We start from the raw sequence: 23462 nt of genomic DNA on the forward strand, positions 1-23462 counted from the left end.
GGTCCACTGCTGTTTGTCAATTTTATAAACGACCTGGATGAGGGCGTAGAAGGATGACACTAAGGTCGGTTGAGTTGTGGATAGTGCTTAAGAATGTTGGTGGTTACAAAGGGACATAGATAAGCTACAGAGCTGGGCCGAGAGGTGGCATATGGATTTTAATCTGGAAAAGTGTGAGGTGATTCACTTTGGAAGGAGTTAAAGGAATAAACAGTATTGGGCTAATGGTAACACTCTTGGTAGTGTAGATGAGCAGAGAGATCTCGGTGTCCATGTACAAAGATCCCTGAAAGTTGCCACACAAGTTGTTAGGTTTGTTAAGAAGGCATATGGTGTGTTAGCTTTTGTTAGTAGTTGGATTGAGTTTCAGAGTCACGAGATCATGTTGCAGCTGTACAAAACTCTGGTACATGCAGCCACATTTGGAATATTGCGTACAATTCCAGTCATAGGAAGGATGTGGAAGCTTTGGAAAGGGTCCAGAGGAGACTTACTCGGATGTTGCCTGGTATGGAGGGCAGGTCTTATGAGGAAAGGCTGAGGGACTTGAAGCTGTTTTCTTTAGAGTGAAGAAGGTTGAGAGGGGACTTAATTAGGACATGTAAGATAATCAGAGGGTTTGATAGGGTGGACAGTGAAAGCCTTTTTCCTTGGATACTGATGGCTAGCATAAGGGGACATAGCTTTAAATTGAGGGGTGATAGATATAGGACAGATGTCAGAGGTAGTTTCCTTACTCTGAGATAGTAGGGGCGTGGAATGCACTGCTTGCAACAATAGTAGACTCGCCAACTTTAAGGGCATTTAAATGGTTATTGGATAAATATATGGATGAAAATGGAATAGTGTAGGTTAGATGGACTTCAGATTGGTTCCACAGGTCGGCGCAACATCGAGGACTGAAGGACTTGTACTGTGCTGTAATGTTCTGTGTTCTATGGACTGAAACTCATGAATGTTGCTCAGTTGCACTCCAAAATGGACTGTCCTTCTGGATTAATGGAAGGTAGATATCCAATTTGTCACTATTGTGGTGTGACATGGTTTGCTTAACTTGCTCGATCTTCTTTTCAAATATTTTAGATTTCCATGGTAATTTGAGGTAGATCAGATATAGCTCAGATCTGAAAGTGATGGCCCATTTGCAAGTCCAAACAGTGATCTGATCAGGATAGTCACTTTCCTCCAGGATAACATAGATGTACTCTTCATGTGTCAAACTTGCAAAGTGAGCAAATGGCAAGGGACCTAAGGAGAAGATTGTTTAAAAGGCCAATCCTGAAAAGAAACTGAATGCATTTGAGACATGAGCAGATTGGCGATGTCCTGCAAAATCATTGCAGGAGGCCAGGAATTCCAGGCATTACTCACGTTCCTGGGCTGAGCTACTCCCATGCATGAACAGAACCAAGAATGGTTCATGAAGCAAGTGATGGCCTGGCTGACCTTCCAATGTAATTAATTAAGACCTGCCTGACAGTGGAGTGATGTACTTAAAGGGCATTAATCCAGACACAGATAGCAACTTCCTGCTCTTTCCAAACATAGTCAGAAGTCAAACAACACCAGGTTATAGTCCAATGGGTTTATTTGAAATCACAACCTTTCGGAGAGCTGCTCCTTCTTCAGGTTGAAGTGGACTACCCCCAGAGGGTGGTGGGCATTTGGAACGCGTTGCCAGCAGAGTTGGTAGTGGCAGGCACGGTAGATTCATGTAAGATGCATCTGGACAGATGCATGAGTAGGTGGGGAGCAGAGGGATACAGACGCTTAGGAATTGACCGACAGGTTTAGACAGTAGATTTGGATCAGCTCAGGCTTGGAGGGCGGAAGGGCCTGTTCCTGCACTGTAAATTTTCTCTGTTCTTTGTTCACCACACTGCCTCCATAGCTGGGTCCAGAACCCTTCTGGAGCTGTTAGATTAACCCACAGCCATAACTTCAAAGTTAAATGCTTTCCTCCAGGCTGTGATGGAACAATGCTTTAGACACAATGTGTCAGACAACAGGGCACTCATCTCCTTCTGGACAGGGAACTGCTCAACAGAAAATCCAACTGTCGGATAAGAAACCAGAAGGATGGCCACCTGAGAAAGGAAGGAAGAAAATTCTCTTGGAGTTTGATGCAAGAAAACAAAGGGAGCAAGTACTTGATGGAATGCAGTGCAAACATTGTGGAAAGATGGTATCTTTGTTTTCCTGTATTTTTAATTGTGGACTGAAAAAAACTTGAAAAAAAACAACAGATCGCTGAAGGATGATGACAGTTTTGAAAGCAAGAAACCTGGCACTCATTGTAAGCACTGTTTACACAGCTGCTGGTTAAAATGTAGTTTACAGACGAGCTGGAGCTGAGGGGTGTATACAAATGGAAATTCAACTAGCAACAAGTAGCTGATTGGTCTACATTCCGGTCACCAATTACCGATGACATAGGACTTCTGCTTGCCAACAATGACATGATTGGTTCTCAAATAGATAAACAGTTTGGGACTGTGAACAAGATATTGAGAACTTTTCAGCCTTGCACCAAATCAAGATCTCTCTCTCTCTCTCCGCAATAAAAGCCACTTCAAACCTAACAAAAACTTTTTGATTTCCTTCAGCAGTTGCTGTAAGCTGGGACATTTGATTAATGAGTCAAAGACTGGTTATAAAGTGTGAACCAGCCACCCTAGGCCTGTCGTAAACCAGTGAAAGCATCCAGAGAAGCAAGACTGAGAAACAGCATCCTAATCAGCACAAGAATTATCTTAGCAGATCGTGTGGACAGAGACCACTGAACTGCTTTCCCAGTTTTCCCTCCAACCAAAACACTCATGGTTTTTCATGTGTACACATGCATATATATGTGGGCCAGGTTTCTGTACTTAACAAGAATTACTGTTGCTTACAAGTTAAATAGACACAATCTACAGGTAAATAGTATGGGTCCTCTGCATATATCTCTAATAGTTAAATCTCCAACAGCTTATAAATTTCTCCCTTCCCCCACACACCTGCGCATGCATACACGCGTGTCTGTCTGTGTATGCGTATGTGTATGTGTGTGGGGGAGGGAGGGGGAATTTATAAGGTGTTAAAGATTTAACTAATAGAGACATACGCAGAGGACCCATACTATTTATCTGCAGATTGAGTCTATTTGCTTGTAAGTAACAGTAGTTCTTGTTAAGTCCAGAAACCTGGCCCACATATTGTGGCCCATTCATCTGCTTGCAGCAGTTCAGGCTCCAGCTGGATGCTGAGGCCTCTTGCTGTTGGGTTGTAATTATCATAAAGCAAGTCTAAGCTGCCAGCCATTTGTTCAAATCCCAGGCAGGCCATTGAAAGCTTCCCACTGCGAGACATTTGCTCATTTTCCTGGAAGTGGCATAGCGAGGTAGCAAATCACAACGGACTCTCTGCTGCCAGGGTTGCAAAGTCAAAAGGTCAATAGAGATTATCCAACAAGATAACTTGTCACATTCCCAGAAGGAAAATCAGGAAAACCTGCAAATGGTACACACTAGTCTGACTTGTCTTCTGGTTTTCAAAACGGTGTTCCATTAGGACCTGGGCATTCAATTCTAATTGGGTTTTCTTTCCCAGTTTTATATTTTCCCTCTGGGTTGTTGGAAGGCTGCCTTGAGGAGGGGGTTTGTGGTGTAGAATATCATAGGAGAACAAAATAGGTGGACAAGCACGAGATGGAGAACACTGAAAGGGAGGTTCAGGATAAGCTTTGAAGGTAGACAGGATAAGAGGGGAATGGGTAAGTGAAAAAATGAGAGAGAAAGACACACAGACCCATGCATTTCACAAAAAAAACAAAAAGATTATGTACTCAGGGATAGGCAGGGAGGTGAGGTAATAATCAGTCAGATCAGCCATGATCTTATTGAATAGCAGATTAGTACCATAGAGCCAAATGGCCCACATCTGCTCCTTACTCAAATGTTTGTTATTTATAAGATTGCAGGGCAGATATTACAGATGGAGAGAGCAAAATGTGGAGGAGGAGGAGGAAATGTTGAGCAGGGAGCAGGAAGGGACAAGCAAGTGGGTGGAAGAAACATGAACTGAGATGACGAGAGAAACAGAAATGGAGTTTCAGACTTTGGGGAGCCACAGAAAATAAAACAGCAAAAAAGAAATGGAAAAAGAGATTGTTTTTATGTGAGAAGGCTACCAGTAACCAGGGTTGTGATGGCATGGTCAGAGACTACAGAAGAGAGTGAGAGGTTAAATGTGGCTGAGGGAAAGTATCCCTCACAAAATTCCACTTTAGTCACCAGATCCAGTCACAAAGAAATCCGTAAATTATTTAAGACCCTCGTTGACCTGGGTCAAACTGCCTGTGTCAAGAATGGTATCGATATTTAAGGATGGAAAAGGAGGTGTGGAGTAAAGTTTAGCTTTGACAAGAGTTCAGTTCAGTAAAGAACAAGAGTGACTGAATCAGCTTTCCAGCTCAGCTCTTTAATGTTCAGTGTTTCAGAGCTGAACATGTTCAATTTCCTGAAAGACAATCATGATTCCAGACGAGAAACTTGAAAAAGGAATCTGCTAACAGTTATACGCAGAGAGTAATTGGGAACATGTGCCCTGGGTTTCTGGCTTGAAGCAGAGTATTCATCATTCTTTCCTGGATTTTGCCATTGTTTATACAGCAAGCAGCGTTCTGCATGGGTTTCAAAGCTGTGGGACTCAACCCTTCTCCACTCCAACATCCAGCCAGCCCTTACAGCCAAACGAAATATGAAATCCGATATAGATAAATCACCGCTTTCAAAATAAAGTCATCATTATTTTTGGACAGTCATCAAGCATTTTAGTGCATGACATCTTGGTTAAATCTGAGCAAAAATGAAATTACATATCGTTGGTATTGAAAATATGATGTGACAAAAGAATTCGTAGCCACATTTGTTGGCTGCACATTTACCTCCAAAGCTAAATCAACACACACGGCTGCGTAAATATTGGGGAATCGTCCGTTTTCTAAAAGAAAAGGCAAAAACTGCAGAGCAACGTAAGTTTTTCATTACCTCGTATGTAGTTGACATGGTGGGTTTGTAGGTTACGTGATTGGTCCGTCTCAACTCCTTGATTGTTTCTGCAGGCATTGACTTGGAGAAGCCTAGACCGCTCCATGTATTTGTCGGGGTCCTTACTTCAGTTACCACTGGTTTCTTCAACATGGCTTTGTCAAGAAGGAAGTTAAGACAGTGTCATGCAGAAGGAGATGTTGCAATTCAACGTCACTCATTTCTTTTCGAGTCATAGAGATGTACAGCACGGAAACAGACCCTTTGGTCCAACACGTCCATACCGACCAGATATCCCAACCTAATCTAGTCCCATTTGCCAACATTTAGCCCATATCCCTCTAAATCCTTCCTGTTCATAACCCCATCCAGATGCCTTTTAAAAGTTGTAATTGTACCAGCCTCCTCCACTTCATCTGGCAGCTCATTCCATACATGAATCACCCTCTGCGTGAAAATGTTGCCCTTAGGTCCCTTCTAAATCTTTCCCTTCTCACCTTAAACCTATGCCCTCTCGTTCTGGACTACCCCACTCTGGGAAAAAGACCTTGGCTATTCACCTTATCCATGCCCCTCATGATTTTATAAACCTCTATAAAAGGTCACCCCTTCCATGCTCCAGGGAAAACAGCCCCAGCCTATTCAATCTCTCCCTGTAGCTCAAACCTTCCAACCCTGGCAACATCCTTGCAAATCTTTTCTGCACGCTTTCAATTTTAACAACATCTTTGCTGACATCTGGGAGATCAGAATTGAACAAAGTATTCCAAAAGTGGCCTCATAGCACAACATGACATCCCAAGTCCTCCTCAATGCACTAACCAATTTCTGAGCAATGTATTCATGTCAAGTGAAGTGAATGCCTTGAGGACTGTACCATCTATGAAAAGGGGGTCCTGCAGAATTGGCACACTGTCACTGGGTCCAAATTCTAGTGCTAACAGCATTGCCCTTTCATTACAACGCCTCACATGTCAATAACAACTCAGGGCAATAAATGCAGTGGAATCACCAGTGACATCCACATGCTGGAGAACGAATTTTTTTAAACAAAAGTGATGATACTGAATATTCTCGACATAAATATTGCTTTTGCCAGCTGAGTTTAAAATGGCAGTGCTCAAGGAACATTAATTGAAAGGTGTTTGCCCAAATCCTGGGCTTGCGGTTTATTAATCAAATGCAGATGAGTGGGTGGGGGATCGTATTTCTGAACTGGTTAGTTTTATTCAGTCTGCTCCATTTGCTCTGGTATCACCTTTCTGGGACCATGTAAAAATCTCTGACTGTTGCGGAAACCGTGCCCACAATGTCACTGTAGATCTTGGCCAACCTTCAAGTTATGCTGCAGGTGTCTTTCATTCATTTCACTTTAACCCTTCACTTCTATTTAGTAAAACGGAGGCTGTAATTTCTCACCCTCTGCCATGTTAGGCCACTTCTAGAATATTGCGTTCACTTCTGGTCTCCCTGCTATGTGAAGGATGATGTGAAACTTGAAAGGGTGCAGAAGAGATTTACAAGGATGTGGCCAGGGTTGGAGTGTTTCAGCTACAGGGTGACCTTATAAAGTTTGTAAAATCATAAGGGGACACAAATAGGATGAATAGCCAAATTCTTTTTCCCAGGGTAAGGGAGTCCAAAACGAGAGGGCGTAGGTTTAAGATGGCAGAGGAAAGATTTAAAAGAGACCGAAGGGGCAACCTTTTCACATCGAGGTATGGAATGAGCTGCCAGAGGAAGTGGTGGAGGCTGGTACAATTACAACATTTAAAAGGCATCAGGATGGGTATATGAACAGGAAGGGTTTAGAGGGATGTGGGCCAAATGATGGCAAATGGGACTAGATTAGTTCAAGATATCTGGTCAGCACAGACAAGTTGGACCGAAGGGTCTGTTTCCGTGCTGCACATCTCTATGACTCTATGAGGTATCAACTGAAGGAAAATCATCTGCATCTCTTGAAAATTATATCATTTGAATGATGACACCCTGGTTTCTTTCCTTATCTTTTGAATGAAGGGCCATTAAAAGTGCTTACGCAAGTAGTACGTAGGATTCATTTGCTCTGAGTACCCTTGGCATATGATTCAGGCACTCAGGAATGTGCCTGCCCATTTATTGTCAAGTTATACTGTGTGTTGGTCAACACTACAGACCAGTGTAAGAAAGATGTCCTGGCTGTCAATTGAGAATTCAGTGCACTCCATCCCCAGCAGAGGATTGAGATCTTTAAATGTCCTGTCACAACAGAAACTATTCAGCACATATTTAACAAAGACAATTCAGGGCGGACAGTCAGCATGTTCGAGGTAGACTCATTAGTTTCTACAGAAACTCGTAGCAACCATCAAGCACTAGTTTACAAAGATTGCTTTCTTGAGCTGTTGACAAATAGCAAAAGGTGAGGGGTCACCATCACCATCACATACCTTTGGTTGCCAACAGCTTCTTCTGTTCGTAGTCAAAAGCCTGAAAATGAAAAGAGGACACAGCACTCACTGAAACGTCACTTCAACATGACAATGTCACCAAGAGCAAACACATTGTCATGTCCGATGGTTTGGCTGAACAAGCAACTTGAGAAGAACTAAATAACATGACAGCGGTTGGGTGGAATGGTACCAAAACTGTTCATTCAAAACCGATTTAAGGTTTAGCAATACAAACTGAAAATTCTTCGGAGCATTTCTGCCTAATGTAGGCATGCTAACTCATCTGAAATGCCTGATTTGTTTAAACAACACCACCTTTCAGTTTTAAATGGAATCACTTTCAGGTGTTGGACATTTCAATAGTTTCTTCAGATTGGTGGGAGCTACATTAAGCAACTTTACATTGCCAGGAAACTTACAGCACTGGCAGAGACAACTCTCTAAACAAACAGCAACTCATTCAACAGTTCACCATTTTCAACTGAGCAGAGTATAAAATGACACATACCCAAAGGCTAATCCCACGCACTGTGACTGACTTTGAGATGAGATTAAAAAGAAACAAAATACTTGCATTGATATAGCCTTAAGATATCTCAAAGCACTTTACATCTACTAAAGTATTCTAGGGGGTGGCGGTGGCCTAATGGTATTATCACTAGACTGTTACTCTAGAGACCAAGGTAATATTCTGGGGATCGGGGTTCAAACCCCGCCATGGCAGATGGTAGAATTTGAATTCAATACCAGTCTGGAATTAAGAGTTTAATGATGACCATGAAATCATTGTCGGGGAAAAGTCCATCTGGTTCAAATAATTTCCTTTAGGGAAGGAAACTGCCACCATCTAGTCTACATGGGACCCTAGACCCACAGCAATAGGGTTGACACTTATCTGCCCTCAGGGCAATTAGGGATGGGCAATAAATGCTGGTCTAGCCAGCGACACCCACATTCCATAAATGAATTTTAAAAGATTTCTACAAGATTAATTGATGAAAATACGGAGGAAACTGGTCTAAGTCAAATTGCCACAACATTGATGTGTTATTGAGTAGATAATATTTTTTGTGAATCAAAAACTGAAATTGTTGGAGAAACTCAGCAGGTCTGGCAGCATCTCTGGAGAGAAAGCAGAGTTAACTGTTTCAGGTCTGAACAAGGGTCAGTCACTGGACATTAACTCTTCTTTCTCTCCACAGATGCTGCCAGATCTGTTGAGTTTCTCTAACAATTTCTGTTTTTTAATTTCAGATCTTCATTATCTGCAATTCTCAGTTTTATTTTGATCAAGTTTTTGTGAAGTTGGTTGAGGGATATATATTGTTCAGGAAGTGGGGAGAACTTAAACAAAATCAAAAATTGTTGGAAAAGCTCAGCAGGCCTGGCAGCATCTGTGGAGAGAAAGCAGAGTTAATGTTTCGTATCCAATGACCCTTCCTCAGAACTGATGGTAGCCAGGAGAAAGTTGCTTTTTATGCAGAAGACAGAATGGGGGAGGAATTAAGAAATAAATATTAGGTGGAGATAGAGCACCTATATATTAAGTGCTAATGATAAATATTAAGTGGAGATAGAGCAGGTTGTTTGGCGGACAGACAAAGAAGTGAATAACAGTCAGCCTGAGAGAATGAACAGTTGCTAATGGGGACAGTTAGCGACTAAAATGAGCTGTGTGTAATAGCAGAGCATGTGATAACATGGTGTGAGGGTTGGTTAAAGGACATGAGAAAAAGTGCCTCAAGTCCTAAAATTGTTGAACTCTATATTGAGTCCAGAAGGTTATAGAGTTCCCAAGGGGAAAATGAGGTGCTGTTCTTCCAGTTTGCACTGAGCTTAGCTGGAGCACTGCAGCAAGCCTGAGACAGACAGGTTGGCCAGGGAACACAGTGGGGTATTGAAGTGGCAGGCAACTGGAAGATCAGGGTTATCTTTGTGGGCAGAACGTAGGTGTTCTGTGGAGCGGTCTGCCAGTCTACGTTTCCCCAGCGTAGAGAAGACCACATTGAGAGCAGCGAATACAGATTGAGTGAAGTGCAGGTAAAGCGATGCTTCACCTGGAAGTGCGTTTGGCCCCTTGGATACTGAGGAGGGAGGAAATAGACAGGAAGGTGTTACACCTTCTGGGGTTGCAAGGTAAGGTGCCATGGGGCTGTGGGGGTGTGTTGGCAGACTATTAGTCTAGATTTTGTGTTTAAGCTCTGGACTGCGACTCAATCTTCTGACTGAGAGGCAAGCATTGAACCCACTGAGCCACAGCTGATATCCACTTTGGTTCCCACTTTATTGTCAGTACAACAGAGAGTTTTCCACAGCAGAGAATTCCAATGTAACAAGTGAAGCGAGGTCCACATTCAATGCAGGAAGAAAGTCAAACGTAAAAAGTGTTTTAAAAAATGGAACTTAAGAAGAACAACTGGATTATTAAAGAAACTAAATAATTGCTAACAAGTGGTGCATGAACATTCAGGAACAGGAGTAATGTCACTGGCTCTCAGCACAAATTAACAATTGCAACATGATGATGATAAAATGCAAATCATCTTCTTAAAAATTTCCTTCAGACATTTCTCCCCTGAATGTGGAGATGCAGCGAGTACAACGAGTGTGTAGATCTGGGGTACTGAGAGCAGTTTTGGCTCGTTATTTATGGAAAGATATCATTTAATTGGAGACAGTTCAGAGAAGGTTGACTAGGATGATACCCATGTGGAGGGATTGTCTCGTGAGCAAAGGCTAAACAGGTTGGGAACTTTACTCACTGGAATTGAGAAGATTGAGAGATGATCTCATTGAAACATATAGAGTTTCTAAATGGTTTGACAGGGTAAACGCTGAGAGGATGTTTCCTCTCATGGGAACGTTTAGGACCAGAGGGTATTGTATCAACATAAAGGGGTGACTGAGATGATGATGAATTTCTGCTCTCAGGATCAAATGTCTTTGGAACTCTTTACTACAGAGAGCTGTGGGGGCAGACTCCCTGTGTATATTTGCGATTGAGAAAGATAATTTCTTGATCAGTAAAGGATAAGGCAGGAAATCGGATGTGAGGAAAGTCAGAACAGTCAGGATCCAATTGAATGGCAGACAGGCTCAAGGGCTGAATTACCTGCTCCAATTCCTGTTTCTTATGGTTTAATGTGGTCAAGCCCAACCATGCAGTGGTCACATGTGGCCTTTTTCCAGTAGGTAGCAACTCTGATATCAGACAGCAGGCCTCACTGTCTCATCTCTGTGACTAAGGCCAATTATAAGATCTGGGCTGTGGTCTAGGCTGGGACTAAAGATAAACGAGAGAATGAATTCTGAACTTGCCTATTCTGTTATGGGCTGGTGCTACGTGGACAGTGTGATTAACCATTAAGCCACTGGAGAATTACACGTTCTCCCCGTGTCTGCGTGGGTTTCCTCCGGGTGCTCCGGTTTCCTCCCACAGTCCAAAGATGTGCGGGTCAGGTGAATTGGCCATGCTAAATTGCCCGTAGTGTTAGGTAAGGGGTAAATGTAGGGGTATGGGTGGGTTGCGCTTCGGTGGGTCAGTGTGGACTTGTTGGGCCGAAGGGCCTGTTTCCACACTGTAAGTCTAATCAAATTACCATCATTTTGAACACAGCATTTATCACACATGCTTACTATGTTCAGAATACACTAACCAGGAAACAATGATGCACAGTTCTCACAAATCACCCGTAAAACTGGCTTTCCTCACAACACACACACACACACACAGACACACACACACACACAGACACACACACACACACACACACAGACACACACAGACACACACACAGACACACACACAGACACACACACAGACACACACACAGACACACACACCAAAGTCCAGAAAGTGCCTATATTTTTGGTTTCTCAAGATGCATACCATCATCGCCACTACCTGGATATTGGCATATGCCGACTGTGGAGCAAGTCGCAGTCGCTCAGAGTTCTGTTGGGCCGCAGCAGCTCTCTCCGCTGCCCGTTCACTCCCAGGGGCCCGCTTGTCAGTGGCACTGCCCTCGGTGGCACTGGAGTCAGAATCTGAAAGCAGTCTGTCTGAGGTACTGCAAGGAGAAACTATCCATCAGATCTGCTTTCTTGGACAACATTAAGCTTCTGTGTTTACACTCACCTCAGCAAGCAACAGATACATTACACTGAATTACAAAGAAACTTTAAAGCAAGGAAACAGGGCATTCCGCCTCAGCGGTTTTGCTGTCATTCCTGTTCCATGTGAGCTTTCTCCCACCCTTCTTCAACTTGGGCCTTCAATCATATCCTACTATTCCTTTCTCTGTCATGGGTTTGTCAGATTTACCTTTAAACGCTGCTCTATTCACCTCAACTACTCTTCTTTGTATCACTCAAAGTGAAGAGATTTGCCCTATTGGATTAATTATGTGAATTCCTGCCACTGACCCTCATCTCCCTGACACCATCCCTTGCCGTCCGCCTCCAGGAGTGGTTAACACTGAAATAGAAATGGTGAAAATGGTTCTTCAGGTCATTCACACCATGAGAGAATATAAAACATAGAACATTACAGGGTAGTACCAACCCTTTGGCCCTTGATGTTGCACCAACCTGTGGAACCAATCTGAAGCCCATCTAACCTACACTATTCCATTACCATCCATATGTTTATCCAATGACCAATTAAATGCCCTTAAAGTTGGCGATCTACTATTGTGCGAAAGTGAGGACTGCATGCGCTGGAGTATCAGAGTCAACACTAGTGTGGTGCTGGAAAAATACAGGTCAGGCAGCATCCGAGGAAAATTGATGCTTTGGGCAAAAGCCCTTTATCATGAGGCTTGGAGCCTCGCGGTGGGGAGATTTTTAAAAAAGGCTCCCAGCCTCATTCCTGATGAAGGGCTTTTGCCCGAAACATTGATTTTCCTACTCCTCGGATGCTGCCTGACCTGCTGTGCTTTTCCAGCACCACTCTCGAGTTTACTACTGTTGTAGGCAGGCATTCCACACCCTAACTACTCTCTGAGTAAAGAACCTATCTCTGACATCGATATCCATCACCCCTCAACCTAAAGCTATGCCCCCTCATGCTAGCCATCACCATCATATCTCTCTAATTCTCGGCTTGCTACAGTCTTTGCTTGGGTCCAAAGTTGCTGACTACTCCTGTTATTAATCCTTCTCTTCATAAGGTGACCATATATTTCATACTGTCTGATTATAGCATAGTGCAGTGCATGCAGAAAGCCCCTTATAGTCAGCAGGTTTAATTAACATTGAACAGATTTAATCAATTCTCATTTTAGTCCAACCAACTTTAAGACAAATGATGTGAGTATTGTTGAAAATGGAAGCATTTTGCCTTCACACATTAGGACAACTCAGAAGAGATGCCAATTAAAGGGCAACAATGTTTTATAGTGTTCGAGAGGAACAAGCTGATTAGTTGGCCCCATTGACTCTAATTGAGGATGAAGAAGATAATAAGTTTCTGGAACATAACCAATCATCTCAACCACTGAAAGGTGACCTGCCTGGAACTCACTATCTATCTTCCTCCTGGGCAGCTTAGCTCAAACCTTCCCTATACTTGGGGTGCGGGGGGGGGTGGAGGGGGTTGTCAGCTAAGTGCCCCCCCTTTTCAGGAGAGGATTCTGGGAGATTGCCTCCTGTTCTTCCAAAATTCGATGGGACAATGGGGAACATCCACAGGAATTTGCCAAACTTGGATATGCCTTTCCAAATTCCAGTGATTCACAGCAATAGAGACTCTCTTTAAAATGTATCTCTGGGCTGTTGATTTACCCCAACTTCAATGTAGCATGATCACTCAAATAACATCAAGCTTCTGTCCATGGGACATTACCCATAGATCTGACCACGTGAGACAGGATCTCTGGGCATCGCGTGAATTTATAAACACCATCAGCCAAGGGGAGAGGAGCACTTGATTGTTAACACTTTGCCCAATTATGTAAAGGAATTTATGTAAACGTGAAGTGACCTTTCATAAACACTCTCCTGGAGAGATCATAACTGCGTAATAAAACATTTTTAAAACATTTATGTAAAACATAAAACAGCAATTTCTTTCCACGTAATTTTATTAAAATCTTCCATTTTTTAAACACTTACATTAAACCTCCCTTTAACCATCTTGGAGGCAGATAATGCAATCATCTCTATTCTTTCCACATCACTACCTGAATTCTGCACCCTCTCTTTTTCGCACCCGAGGTAGTGGGTTATCTTGCTTCCCACTGCAATGCCTGGCGAATGACAATACATGCCAAGTGTGAGTGGTGTATCCACAATCCACTGCATTACTTACTGTCGATGGGTATTCTTGGTGCCCTGTAACAACTCCAAGGTCTGTCGTTTAGCCACGGGTGTGGAGGAACTATTCAGCATCTGCTTTAGTTCGCTGCTGTTGGCTGAATGTGAAGGACTCCTAGGCATGCCCACTTCCACAAACGCATCGTTGGAACCTGTAGAACCACCAGGAGAAGTCTGAAGCTGACACACAAAATGGCAGCACTTACATCACAGCTAGTGCAGCACAACGAGAGGTCGACGAGAGATTTCGGTAATAGTTTAAAAGAAGAACGCACTCATTTTCTACAGAATTTTGTTGCTCCCTTCATGCCAGTTAATCTTGCATTCAAGGGTGGGGCCAGAGTAAAAGGCTTTGAGGGATTTATTGACTTCATATAAGACTTAACAAGGGAGCTAAAGCTTAAAGTCAGCCATGATTGTCTTGAATGGTTGCAGAGGCTTGATGGGCCAAATGGCCCACCCCTGCTCTCATCTCCAAGGGTCTTGTCCTCCAGTTGAGCTTACATTCTTATCAAACCACAACATAATTGCAACTGGGAATTAACGAATTCAAGTTGTAAACTATTTACGAGGGTTTTGGATGGCTATTAAAAATGTCCAGAAGTGACTGGGCAGAGGGGTCATGAACCTCTTCCTTTAGAAACTTGAATAATTTTAAGGTATGTTGATGCTATAAACTGCAGCATTGATGTGGGATGGTTTCACTCTGTCCATGGTTGCTTTTATGGTGCCAGTTTTGCTTTTTATTCATTCATGGGTTGTAGCCACCGCTGACTATGCCTCCATTTATTGCCCATCCCTAATTGCCCAGCAGGCAGTTAAGAGTCAACTGCATTGAGAAGGTTTGTAGCTCAGGTTGAGGTTCAGCTTGTGAGTTTGCTCACTGAGCTGGTAGGTTTGCTGTCACACGTTTTGTCACCACGCTAGGTAACATCATCGGTGCACCTCTTTTTCAGTGAAGGGCATCACCAGAGGTACACTGATGATGCTACCTAGCATGGTGACAAAACGTCTGAGAACCAACCTTCCAGCTCAGTGAGCAAATGTATAAGCGGTGTCAGCCACATTGCTGTGGGTCTGGAGTCACATGTAGGCCAGACTGGGTAGGGATGGCAGCTTCCTTCCCTAAAAAAGGGCATTAGTGAACCAGATGGGTTTTTCCAGCAATTGACAATGGATTCATACTCCTTAGAACAAGGGAGTCTGGAACTAGACGGTATAGGTTTAGGTGGGAGGGAAAAGATTTAAAAGTGATCTAAGGGGCAACATTTTCACGCAGAGAGTGGTGTGTGTATAGAACAAGCTGCCAGAGGAAGTGGTGGAGGCTGGTACAATTACAGCATTTAAAAGGCATCTGGATTGGTATATGTATAGGAAGGCTTTAGAGTGAGATGGGCCAAGTGCTGGCAAACGGGACTAGATTAGTTTAGGATATTTGATTGTCATGGATGAGTTGGACTGAAGAGCCTGTTTCCGCGCTGTAAATCTTTAGGACTATTATCGCTCAGGAATATTAGACTCCTAACACCAGACTTGTATTGAATTCACATTCTATCAGCTAGGTCTCTGGATAGGCAGTCCAGATACAATATCACTAAACCATCACCTCCCTTATCAATAGCCTGAATTCAGTTAAGTCCAACATGGCATTCCTGAAAGAGACACTCTCACTCACAACCCTCCTTCAAATTAGTTAGATTTAAAAGCCCAATTTACGCTCTCCATATTTGGCACCAGTGCAAATACAAAGTACCTCATGTCAATGCTACACTTGCAGTGCAAATGGATTTATACTGACACACAAGGATGTCAAGAGACTTCTCAATTTCAAGAAAAATGAAATATTTCTGCCCCGGATTAATGTCTGGCAGTGAAGTTGACCTTCTACTCCGATCTTTTAGGAGCTACTCAATTGCTCACAACTTAAATATGTTCCAGAGAGGAAGAAAGATTGAAAAGAGGAAAGGTAAATTATGAAAAAAATCTAGCGCAAATTACTAAAGCAGATAGCCAAAGTTTCTATATGTATATAAAAGGGAAGACAGCAGCTAAAGTGAGGGTTGGTCCCTTGGAGGATAAGATTGAGGAGTTAATAGTGGAGAACATAAAAACGGTAGAGTTGCTTAATCAATATGTGGGCGGCACGGTGGCACAGTGGTTAGCACTGCTGCTTCACAGCGCCAGGGACCTGGGTTCAATTCCTGCCTCAGGCGACTGACTGTGTGGAGTTTGCACGCTCTCCCCGTGTCTGCGTGGGTTTCCTCCGGGTGTCCGGTTTCCTCCTGCAGTCACAAAGATGTGTGGGTCAGGTGAATTGGCCATGCTAAATTGCCCGTAGTGTTAAGTAAGGGGTAAATGTAGGGGTATGGGTGGGTGGCGCTTTGGCGGGTCGGTGTGGACTTGTTGGGCCGAAGGGCCTGTTTCCACACTGTAAGTAATCTAATCTAATATTTTGTTTTAGTTTTCAAGGTTTGAAACATTAGCATTGTCCTAATTGTAACAGTTAATGCATTGGCTATAGAAAGGGGGGGGAGCTTTGAATAATCATCATCACGAGTGAAAAGTACTGAACAAACCATTGGGGTTGAAGGTAATCAAGTCCCCAGCGCCTGGTGATGTACGTCCTAAAGCTTTGCAGGAAGTGGCAGCAGAGATTATGGATCCATTGGCTATAACATTCCAAAATTCTTTGGATGCAGGAAAACTTCCACTGGATTAGAAAAGTGTGAACATAACACCCTTATTCAAAAATGGAGGAAGGCAGAAAGTAGGAAGCTGCAGACCAGTTGCCTTAATGTGTGCCTTTGGGAAATTATTGGAATCCATTATTAAGAAATAATGGGACATTTGTAAAGTCCAAATGCAATCCATTAGAATCAGCACAGTTTTGTGAAGGGTAAATTGTGTTTGACTAATTTAGTAGCAACATAGGTAATGGGAATCCTGAAAGTTCACACTGGATTAGGGGTAATTTAAAGGCTTGGATAGAGTATTGGCTAACCAACAGAAAGCAGAGTCAGAATAAATAGTTTTTTTTTCTGGTTGGCGAGCTGTAGCTAGTTGGGTACCATGGGGCTCAGTTTGTTTACAAACTATATTTAATGACTTGGATGCAAGACTACAATGAACTATAGCCAAATTTGCAGCTGACACTAAAATAGTTGGGAAACTAAATTACAATGAAGAAATAAGAAATTTACAAATGGATATGGACAGGTCAGGTAAATTGGCCAAAACCTGGCAGATGAAGTTTAATGTGGAAAAGTGGGTGAAGGAATAGAAAGGCAAATTCTTATCTAAATGAAGAGAAACTTCAAAATGCTTTCATGCAGAGGTATCTAGGTGATCTTGTACATGAATTGCAGAAACTAGGATGCAGACACAGCAGGTAACAGGGAAGGCAAATGGAGTTTTAGCATTTGTTGCTAAGGGAATGGAGTGTAACAGTAAGCTGCAACTGTATGAGGCATTAGCGAGACCATACCTGGAGCACCATGTACAATTTTAGTCCCCTCTCTTGAGGAAAGATGTAACTATATTAGAGATAGTTCAGAGGAAGTTCACTGGATTGACTGCAGAGATGAAGAATTTGTCTTCTGAAGAGAGATTGAACAGTCTATACTCTCTGGAATTTAGAAGACTGAGAGGAGATCGGATTGAGGTATATAAGATGCTAAAGGACATTGACAAAGTAAGATGTCGAGGATGTTTTCACATATGGGGCGATCTAGAACGAGAAGTCATAGTTTTAGGATAAGGGGTAGCAAATTTAAAGCAGAGATGAGGAGAAATGACTTCTGTCATAAGTTCATGAGTTTGTGGAATTCACTATCCCAGATTGTGGTGGGACATAGAGTAAGTTTGAGGAGGAGATAGATTTTTAATTAGTAATGGGTTGAAGGGTTATGGGAAGCAGGCAGGAAAGAGAGAGTTGAGAATGAGATGAGACCAGCCATGATCACATTGAATGGTGGAGCAGGCTCAAGGGGTTGAATGGCCTGCTCCTGCTCTGGATTAGTGGTGCTGAAAGAGCACAGCAGTTCAGGCAGCATCCAAGGAGCAGCGAAATCGACGTTTCGGGCAAAAGCCCTTCATCAGGAATCGAGCTCATACGGGACAGGTATCTGCCTAAATCAGTCCAACATTCACTTTCCCTCTCACCGACCATCTTCTACCCTGCAGAACAATAGCCCCAGCTTCGACCTGATTACTAGCAGGTTATGGTGGTTTGGTACAGTATCCACAAATGTTTGAAAATGCAAAATTCAATTCACATACACATTTGACAAATAAAACAAAACCTGATTCCAGTGGCCCTGCCTCAGCTTGGAATTGGCTCCCGAGACAGGTTAACCCACTAGACCAGTGTCACGAAAACTTATTGGAAACTTACCTTCTGCTGGACTGGACTTCCTGGTCAACTGCTCCTGGGAGCTGATTGCATTCTCTCGTGGTACTTCAGAGTGGTTACTACTCAATACTTTATCTGCTAGACAGGGGTTTGAAATTCGTGTATAAATAGCACTGGGAGGCTGTGGAAACAAAACACATTAAGTCCTTTTTCAGTTACGCACATCAGACAAGAAAACACTACAGCCATATTTCCAGGCACAGGGGTTTCTGCATATTTTCCGTATCAGAGAGCAGACTCATTGTAGCTTTCTTACATGACAAATCTAAATGCAATTCTACTTCTTTGAAGCACTTCAGGAGAGCCTAAAACGTGCCAATATTAAGGCAAACTCTTTGCTTAACTTCGAAAGAAAAAATCCATTTGGATAGCAGAGCATGGAAACAAACCTTCTCACTGTTTCAACAATCCAAACATCTATCTCTCCATCTGAAACCATTTTCATTAACCCAATGATAGGACCAAGGGTATTCAAGCACCAAGAATCCAACATCATGGTTCAGGTTGAATCAATTCAACAGAATTTGTTGTCAATATTTCAAATGATATATTTATCTTCACTGGAGATCTAGGATAATCTGTTAAAATTGCCCAAACAAGTACTAAATAGACTTTAAGTTACATTTTAGTGGATTCCCAGAACAGTCAATAACAGACTACTCACTCAAGTCATCAGCTCCTGATTAAAACCAAAAGTTGTGTTTTTGGAAGAAGTTGCAACTAAAACTGTAACCGTGCTGTGCAACTGTGCAATAAAACAATATTTAATTCGATGACCCTTAGAGCTAACTCAGTTTCCCCTCTGGCTCAGTGACTGCGGGACAATGAATTACTGAAAACAGTACAACTTCAAGTTCCCAAAAGACACTGATTTCGGTGAATTCAGTTCAAGGATGTTTTTTTCATTCATCACAGGACACGACCAATATTTATTGCCCAGCCCTAATTGCCCAGAAAGCAGTTAAGAGTCAATTATATTGCTGTGGGTCCGCAGCTCATGTTGGCCAGACCAGGTAAGGATTTGATTTGAGTTGTTATTGTTACCTGTACGTAGACATGGTGAAAAGTTTTGTTTTACGTGCAGTACAGGAAGATCATACCATACAAAGTGCATTAAGGTAGACTTAGAATTGAGGTTTAGAGGAATAGTATGATTATAAGATATCTAAGAATAAGACCTGCTGTAGACAGCCCACAAAATGTCATCAAGATCGGGTGCCATCTTGAATTCAGGCAGGTTTCCTTCCTTAAAGAACATTAATGAACCAGATGGGTTTTTACGACAATTGACAATGGTTTCATGGTCAGCATTAGATCCTTAAATTCGGCTTATTGATTGAAATCAAATTCCATTATCTGCCACAGCAGATCAATATGCTAGCAATAATACCACTCGGCCATTGCCTCTTGGGTAAGGGGATGTGTGAATTCTTGCCTTTTCCAAGGCTGGAAAAGGAAACAGAGGGGGAGGGAGGGTTACAAATTTCCTGCATTGTCCAGTTCGATCAAATGTAGCCTTGAAATCAGAATGTTGAGACTCAGGATTTGAGTACAGGCCAGGGTTGAGATAGCTGTACAGTATGGACAGAGAGCTGCTCTGTCCAAAGTACCTGATCTTTGACTGAGTTATAATGCCAAGGCTAGTCCGCCTGTTCAGGCGGACATTAAAGATCCACAGGTGTTTGTTGAGGTCAATAGGGAGTTGGCCTGAGATGTCATGACCAACATTCTTCACTCAACTAACAGCACCTTGAACAGATTGGCTGGTCATTTACCTCATTGCTGCTCATGATAATTTATTGGGTAGAAACTAAGTGCTTGTTATTAAGACAATGAATATTGAAAAGTACTTTGAAACATTCTGAAGCTATGACTGGTGCCATGTAAAGGTTAGTTTTTTGTATAGTTTCTTCACTTTAAAAGAAAAATCTCTATCTCAGTGGCCAACAGTCTCTCTCCATTGGCTTTCTACTTATGCCTATAAGGTTCAGTCTGTTAAAATCTTCTTGCGTCTTTGCCACTTCCTCTACCTCTTTTGCGGAGTGGACTCGATGGGCCGAATGGCCTTACTTCCACTCCTATGTCTTATGGTCTTATGCTCAGTTGTCTTTCTACACCATTACTAACCAGCTGGCACTGTTGCTGATCTAATTAACTATCTTTTTGCACAAGGGTTTGTGGTGTTTCAAAGATAATGTGTTATTTAAAAGGAAATTGTTTTTCTTGCACATGAAGGCTCATGCACTTAATGTAGTCTAGGTCTAGCATGGGCTTGCTAGGCCAAACAGCCACCATCTGTGCTGTATAGTCCCATGTTCCTATAATAAACATGGAGGAGGGTCATGCTTAGCTGAGATATTGTCTCCACAGGTTTGGGTAGCAGCTGGGCTCATTGACCAAGGTTAGCTTACAGACAAGACAGAAGAGAGCTGCCACTAGGCCTGACACAAGGCCCAATATGAGTCAAGCTTTTGGAAAAACATACAGTAATTATATAAATGGTGCTGATTCGGAAACCTGGAAAAGTTGTTTCAGTGCTGAGATTCGAAATACAGGATTTAACAAAAATAAATTCCCTACTCCAGAGGAATGTCTAACAATCAGGCCAATTGAGACAAACAAATCACAGTAAAAAACGCTAAGATATCACACACTAAATTGTAACCCTTACAGAAATTTCCAGAAGTCACGAGGTGTTGGAGACTAATCGCAAACACATCGCTGTGAAGATTACCGAAGAGAAAGTCAGGAGAATTTAAATAAATAAATTATCATCAACGTCTGGCTCAACGTTGACCCAAACACTAAGACTTCCTTGTACCTTAACATGGCCGTTGATGCAGGAAGTTGCTGTCTTATCACTCTCTTGGGATAAGGTGCTGATCTGAATGTCCATGGGTGCCAGACCAGGTGGGGGCGATGGTGTGCTCTGGCCATACCCATGTAGGCCCGACAGTAAGATACTTGTTAAGGTCGCTTGTGTTGTTGGTGGGATCATCAGAGGTGATACAGTGGAGAAACCTAGGTGGATAAATACAAAGAAAAAAAATCCATCATTATTTTGCTTACTCCCTAATTGTGTTTGAAGAGTGCTATTTTATTGACAGCTGGTTGCTAGATGAAAACTTGATGCATACTTTCCTGAGATACATGCCCAGGGCACCTCTCGCCCTTGCGGCAGATCTGTGTACCACAGACTGGGCAACCCTAACCTACGATCTTCCAGTATTTCATCTCTCAGGGATGGAAAATCCTCCACATTGAGGAACTCTGGGCAGGTGCACTGCTGGAATATTCACCCTTGATAAAACTCAAAATTGGAAGATTTTGGGTAGAATTTGTTGGCCATTATGTAAGGTTCAGACCTAACCTCTGCCTGTGACTGGCGCCTGACCACAGTAATGATCCTCACTAGCGGATAACTCAAACCAATCAGCCAGAGATTCCTATTAATTTGTAACTGTAGATTTCTGGCCATCATCTCAATCTTCACAGCTTACTTTTGACAAGGGGTTTCAAGAAATATGAAACCCAGCTATTTCTTGGACGTAATGGTCTCTGAATTGCCACCATATGGACCTATTTAATGTATGTAACATGTGGGAGAACTGCTAAACAGTGCTCCTTTTGAGGTTAGAGCGTGGGACCAATTGATGACTGCTGCTCACTGAGGGGAGACTGAGCAGTCAGTGCTGCTTCAGGTCTTATTTGTCAGAAATCCCACTTTGACACTTGCTGAACTTTGGCTTCGTTTTTGGCAGCACGTTTTGACAGCTGCTTATTTTCTTACTGTTGTTCCAAAAAACAAAACAAAATCACACCCCTATCCCCCAAGTTCAAAGAAATCACAACAGGTTGTACCCACCCCGCCCACAGACCCTCCCTCAAACACGGACTGTTCCCCAAAGAGAGCCGGAACAAAGACCCTTCCCTAAGCACAGAGCCTCTAACACAGATCCTTCCTCCAACATAGCCCCTCAACACAGACCCTTCACTAGACACAGAGCCTCTAACACAGATCCTTCCCCAAATAGAGCCGAAACACAGACTATTCCCCAAACACAGAGACCCCAACAGAGATTCTTCCCCAGAGCCGAAACACAGACCCTTCCCCAAGCACAGAGCCCTCAACATAGACTCTTCCTCAAACACAGGCCCCCCCAACACAGACCCCCAATACAGACCCTTCCCTAAACACAGAACCTTTAACATAGACCCTTCCTCAAACACACAGCCCTTAACACAGACCCTTCCCTAAACACAAAGCCCCCAATACAGACTCTACTCCCCAAACCGACAGACTGTCCTCACCAACACAGTCCATACCCCACATACAGACTGCCCTCCAACAGAGACCCTCCCTGCAATGTAAACTTTTCCATAAACACAGACTACCCCCCAACACAGACCATCCCTAACACAGACTCTGCATTAAACAGACCTCCCATATGGACCTTTCCCCCCAAACACAGCAGTCCCCAGAGCCCACCTCTTAAACTCAGAGCCCTTAGCAGAACCACCTCAACAACAACTTACAGTTGTGTTGAATAGAGTCATAAAGATGTACAGCACGGAAACAGACCCTTTGGTCCAACTCGTCCATGCCAACTAAATATCCTAAATTATCACGCACCACCCTCTGCATGAAAAAGTTGCCCCTTCTGTCCCTTTTAAATTTTTCCCCTCTCACCCTAAACCTATGCCCTCTAGATCTGGACTCTCCCACCCCAGGGAAAAGACTTTGCCTATTTATCCTATCCTGTCACTTTGTAGGTCAGTTTCTGACCTGCTTCAGAGTTGTATCATCATTGATGTCATTGCTTTTAATTATATTTGTAATGGAACTCAGTAGAATGCTGTGAGATAGTCTGATATGGAACCTCCTCCCATGCTATGAAACCGTGATTCCGTTATGAACCTAGTAAAGTAATGGTGCCCATTGTAGTCCTGTAAAGTGCATACAAATACCTGCATACCTAATCCAGCAAGGCCAAGACCAGCGGAAGCTAGAATATCAAGTCCATGACAGGATAATCCTATGGGACAGGTCACTGCTGAGGGTGCACTCGTTGTCATTGTAACACCACTGTTTTCCAAACCCAGTAGACATTTCCTTGCTTCATACATATTTGCTGCATTTCTCTCCACACTTTTCACAATCACTGACTGGCAAGAGAGATAGAAAACATGAATGAAAATTTACACCATCTCAAAACAGCACTTTGGATTTTTAGTGTGCACACATATAAGCCTCACTGATTTCCAATATGT

At 42.9% G+C, this 23462-nt stretch overlaps 1 protein-coding gene across 1 annotated transcript in view; it reads right to left on the reverse strand.

The window, feature by feature from the left end:
* The window catches only part of LOC132826207 (protein bicaudal C homolog 1-like), a 270766-nt gene that overhangs the window by 18522 nt on the left and 228782 nt on the right, over positions 1 to 23462 (reverse strand). Inside the window, exons 10-16 of the mRNA XM_060841867.1 lie at positions 23168 to 23357; positions 21013 to 21212; positions 18174 to 18312; positions 13776 to 13932; positions 11370 to 11535; positions 7463 to 7502; positions 5031 to 5185 (exon numbers count right to left, since the gene is read on the reverse strand). Of these exons, the coding sequence (XP_060697850.1) occupies positions 5031 to 5185; positions 7463 to 7502; positions 11370 to 11535; positions 13776 to 13932; positions 18174 to 18312; positions 21013 to 21212; positions 23168 to 23357 (1047 nt within the window). The remainder of the gene's footprint in view (positions 1 to 5030; positions 5186 to 7462; positions 7503 to 11369; positions 11536 to 13775; positions 13933 to 18173; positions 18313 to 21012; positions 21213 to 23167; positions 23358 to 23462) is intronic.

The sequence above is a fragment of the Hemiscyllium ocellatum genome, chromosome 22 (assembly GCF_020745735.1).
Source record: "Hemiscyllium ocellatum isolate sHemOce1 chromosome 22, sHemOce1.pat.X.cur, whole genome shotgun sequence".
NCBI classification, from domain to species: Eukaryota; Metazoa; Chordata; class Chondrichthyes; order Orectolobiformes; family Hemiscylliidae; genus Hemiscyllium; species Hemiscyllium ocellatum.